Source organism: Camelina sativa, chromosome 18, assembly GCF_000633955.1.
Source record: "Camelina sativa cultivar DH55 chromosome 18, Cs, whole genome shotgun sequence".
Taxonomy (NCBI): Eukaryota; Viridiplantae; Streptophyta; class Magnoliopsida; order Brassicales; family Brassicaceae; genus Camelina; species Camelina sativa.
This window is the reverse complement of record NC_025702.1, coordinates 10,026,775-10,030,956: the sequence shown is the minus strand read 5'-3', so window position 1 is coordinate 10,030,956 and position 4,182 is coordinate 10,026,775. Positions and strand designations below refer to the sequence as shown.

Genomic DNA, 4,182 nt, shown 5'->3' with positions numbered 1-4,182 from the left:
GTTGGAGCAGCTCTGTTCAAAACAAAACTGGTTATCTCGTTTCGTCTCCCACATTTGTGCAAAACATCAAAAAAAGATCTTTACTTTAAGATTGCCCACCATGAATTGCGTAATCACACAGGATGATGAATTGGTCTCTCCTTATCCCCTTCTCTTCAAATCTCTCTCCTTCGTCCCAATCTCTCACTATCTCATCTTCCTCTTCCTCACAATCTTAGTTTTCCTCTACTTCTTCCTCGAGATTCATTTCCCTAAACCAGATCCTATCTCTCTCACTTTCAATCCCAGCTCTGAGTTATGTCAGTTTATTGTCTCCAAGTGTCGTCTCCTTCACGGACGGTATATGTTTTTGTTTTTGAACTGTTCTTGATCCATTATCTCATAAAAAAATACAATCTTTCACTTTCTTATGTTAAAGATTTGTAATTTTCAAAAATTTGGCAGATACTTTCCTACGTTCTGGCTTTCAAGCCCTCATCTTCAAACAGCTTTCCTTAGCCTTTTTGGGAAATCGCCTCATTTCTCCTATAAGCGGTGAGCTCAAAAGACCACATCTTTTACTTTCTCAGATCTTGTAGGCACAAACTCTTATTATGTGTTCTTAAGAAATTGATGTAATCTTAGTAAAGATTTGATCTTTTCTGTTGTCAGGATTCTCTATCAGGCAACAGATGGTGGCACAATTGCTTTGGATTGGTTAATGCATTCTGATGGTTGGTGTTAAGTAATAATAATAACACATTTGCTGTTTTCAGTTTTTTTTCTGATTCATGGTATTTCAACTATTTATTGTTCTCTGCAGTTGTGGAAGGCATATCTCAGGTGGTCAATGGCTCAACTCCTGGAACTGATAGGACTCCAATTGCTATTGTGGTGCCAGGGCTCACTAGTGATTCTTCTGCTGCAGTAACTTTCATCACTCCTTTGTCTCTGTTTCAGTTTCTTTTTCTTTGAGATAATCTCATGTATCTCTTGTTTTTGTTCTGTTCTATTTCTACAGTATATTAAACATATTGCGTTCAGGCTGGCAAAGGAAGGATGGAATCTTGTTGTGCAAAACCATCGTGGACTTGGAGGGATATCTTTAACCGTGAGTTTCTTTGTATTGATTTTGACTTCTAGCTTTGGTTACCTTTATCTAGGTGATGTTTTGGATCGCAACTGATTTTATATTTTAATGAGTTGCTAGAATAATATTCATGATCTTAGACTTCGTGTTACCGTCAATCTTGCTATCAAATTCGCCATTACATGTTCTGGAAGAAGCATGACTTATCAAAGGGATTAATTGGCTTTGCAATCTTATTAATTATGCATGTGGTTTGGGAAATTATGAGTCATTGACTGACTGACTCTTTAAATCATTAATCAGTCGGACTGCGTCTACACTGCTGGGTGGACAGAAGATCTTCGGAAAGTAATTGATCACATCCATACTCAGTTCCCAGAGGCTCCTTTGTTTGCTGTTGGGACAAGCATTGGTGCCAACGTTCTGGTATATCTCGCCTCTTATGTACCTTTTGATTCCCTTAGTCTTGCATCAAATATAGTGGTTATAATTGGTTCATGTGGTTTATCTTGCTTTTGTAATTTATACGTCATCCAGGTAAAATATCTTGGGGAGGATGGGCAAAATACACCTCTTATTGGAGCTACTGCTGTGTGCTCTCCTTGGGATCTTCTGGTCAGTAGACCTTTACGTCCACTCTAACTAACATTCTGTGATATTGTTAACTGTTTAAAATTCCTAGTGGAAAATTGTCTCTCTTCATTTCAAGAATAAGGTTCTTGTTTCACATCATCTTTTACAAATTCTTGCTTCTAGTATGATTATTTTCACCATTACATTTTTTGAATCGAATTCCTAAAATCGGTATGGATAATCTAGAAAAGAAAATCAGTCAGCTTTACTGATCGAAATGGATATTGTTTGCAGATATGTGATCGATTTATCAACCGCAAAGTCGTGCAAAAATTGTATGACAGAATGCTTACCATTGGTCTACAAGGTTATGCACAATTGTATGTCTAAATTCTTGTCTTGTATTGTTAATTTTATATTCTTTATGTACTTTTGCTTTCTTTAGTTATGTCTTTCTTGTTTCCATTACACATGGTTGTACCTGCAGGCACCATTCCATCATTTCTCGTATAGCCGATTGGGAAGGAATTAAGAAGGTGGGTTCTGATTTTATATCAATTTACCAAAAATCAAGTAAATTGACTTAAAAGATTAACCATTCATTATGTGTCTTGTTTTAGTCACGTTCAGTTCGAGAGTTTGACAACTACGCCACCAGACTTGTTGCCAAATTCGAGGTGCAGTTTGCTAAACGTTCTCTTTTACCCTTTGTTTAATATATCCCATCTTTCCATTTAAGCAGTGAAAAATCCAATCTTTAACGATGCAGACAACTGATACATACTATAGACGTTCAAGCAGTGCGCAATATGTGGGAAATGTCGCTGTTCCACTCCTTTGTATCAGTGCTTTGGATGATCCAGTTTGTACTAGGGAAGCTATTCCTTGGGATGAATGTAGGTAAGATTACATATGCTTTGACCCTCTCCAGTTTTCAGCTCTAGAACTGATGGACTACATTAATTTGCTCACTAGTCTAGTTGACCTAATTTTGTTTTAGCCTTGTAGAGCCTCTGATAAGTCTTCAGATGAAACCATTTAGCTGTTAGGTAATGCCACATCACCTCACTATCCTTCAGAAGTTAGATCGAGGAAACAATGATCCGAGTATTTGGGGAATTGGTTTTGATATGGGAGAGTAGGAGATGCTCTAGAAAGTCATATTATCTGGTTCTTGAGTTGGTGATTTTCTGTTAAACTGAGTTGGTTAGTTTCTCTGTTGTATTGAGTTTCCATGCGTGGCTATATTAGGAGGTGAATGGCTCACGTAGGCGAAATTTGATGAGTTTCTTAGTTGTATCTTTCTGTAGCGCATTGTGATGAAACTGATGTTCCAATGTCTCAACTTTTGCAGGGCAAACAAAAACATAGTTCTGGCAACCACAACACATGGTGGTCATCTTGCTTACTATGAAGGGATGACAGCAACAAGCATGTGGTAATCTATCTGCCTGCGTCTCTTAGATACTCTTCACACATTTTTATCCGCAAGGAGTTTCTTAGGAGTGGAATTGATAAATGTGAAACTGTAATGTCTAGGTGGACAAGGGCTGTGCAAGAATATTTTGAAGTGCTACTCTCCAGCCCCTTTGCAGACAGAAGACAGAAGGTATGAGAGAAATGAGTTTTTGTCCGTTTCCATGACATCACCCCACTCTTAGTCTCTCCTAAGACATGCATCATATCATTCTTTCAGATGCAGATCATCCCAGAACCATTGGGATCTTCGATTGATCAGGGACCTTTCGTGGATACTGGAGAAGACGGGATGGTTGCAGCATCAAGTGAAGTGGGCACAACAAGAGCTGAAGCAGCACAAGAGGATCCTGCTCCAATTGATGAAAAGACAAGTAATTATCCACACAAGGACAATACTCCTCAAGTTTATAACAGTTTACTCGGTCCTTTGAAGAAGAGAGTGGATGAGCTTTCAAGATACAGCCGGAAATCGATTTGGCTATTGGCATACATTGCTATAGTCACGACGTGGCCATTTGTAGGACCTGCACTTTTGTTATCAATCAAGAAAAGATTTAGAAAGCTAGTAGAAAAATAGAAATCATATTCTACTCGTGCAAAGTAACAATATACAGAGATGACTTATGCCATCCATACTTTTGATTGTAACCTACTTGAGATAAGCCTGCGATAAGCTATTTGTCGTCAATATTATACAGAACTTCTCAGGACTTTCCCACATCAACATCAAGATGCAAAGAACAAAGTAGTGTGCACAGATTAGCTTGCTTGTATGAGACAATCTGTTTCAGGGTTTTTTTTTTTGGTGGCAATTTCTCTTTAGAATGGTCCTACGGTTTCTTGAACATGCTTTTCTGAGGCTTGTTTGTAAGGGACACTTACCTAGAAAGAACAAGGCGAGTAAGACACCCAACAATTGGAAGAAGAAAAGACAGGTTGTTTGTAGGCTTGTTTGAATGCAGAAAAATAATTTCCATATTAAACGAAATTTTATTTTTTCCTTCCTCACTTAATTACACAATAAAAATATTAAATTCATTTGTTTCTACCTTACAATGAAA

The 4,182-nt window shown here is 37.8% G+C and overlaps 1 protein-coding gene across 1 annotated transcript; it reads left to right on the top strand.

Moving 5' to 3' along the window:
* Nucleotides 1-3,841, top strand: LOC104760985 (embryogenesis-associated protein EMB8). Its single transcript, XM_010483993.2, has 14 exons — nt 1-339; nt 445-534; nt 652-713; nt 803-906; nt 1,001-1,090; nt 1,373-1,495; nt 1,607-1,684; nt 1,937-2,022; nt 2,130-2,178; nt 2,263-2,319; nt 2,412-2,542; nt 2,997-3,080; nt 3,182-3,251; nt 3,339-3,841. The coding sequence occupies exons 1-14, from the start codon at nt 101-103 to the stop codon at nt 3,696-3,698; spliced, it is 1,623 nt and encodes a 540-aa protein (XP_010482295.1). The 5' UTR covers nt 1-100; the 3' UTR covers nt 3,699-3,841.

Excerpts from the sequence above, each read along its gene's own strand:
- LOC104760985 (XM_010483993.2), top strand. The coding sequence starts at position 101 with ATGAATTGCGTAATCACACAGGATGATGAATTGGTCTCTCCTTATCCC. Across the intron at positions 714-802 it reads TTGGTTAATGCATTCTGATG|TTGTGGAAGGCATATCTCAG; the intron begins GTTGGTGTTAAG and ends TGTTCTCTGCAG. Across the intron at positions 2,543-2,996 it reads ATTCCTTGGGATGAATGTAG|GGCAAACAAAAACATAGTTC; the intron begins GTAAGATTACAT and ends CAACTTTTGCAG.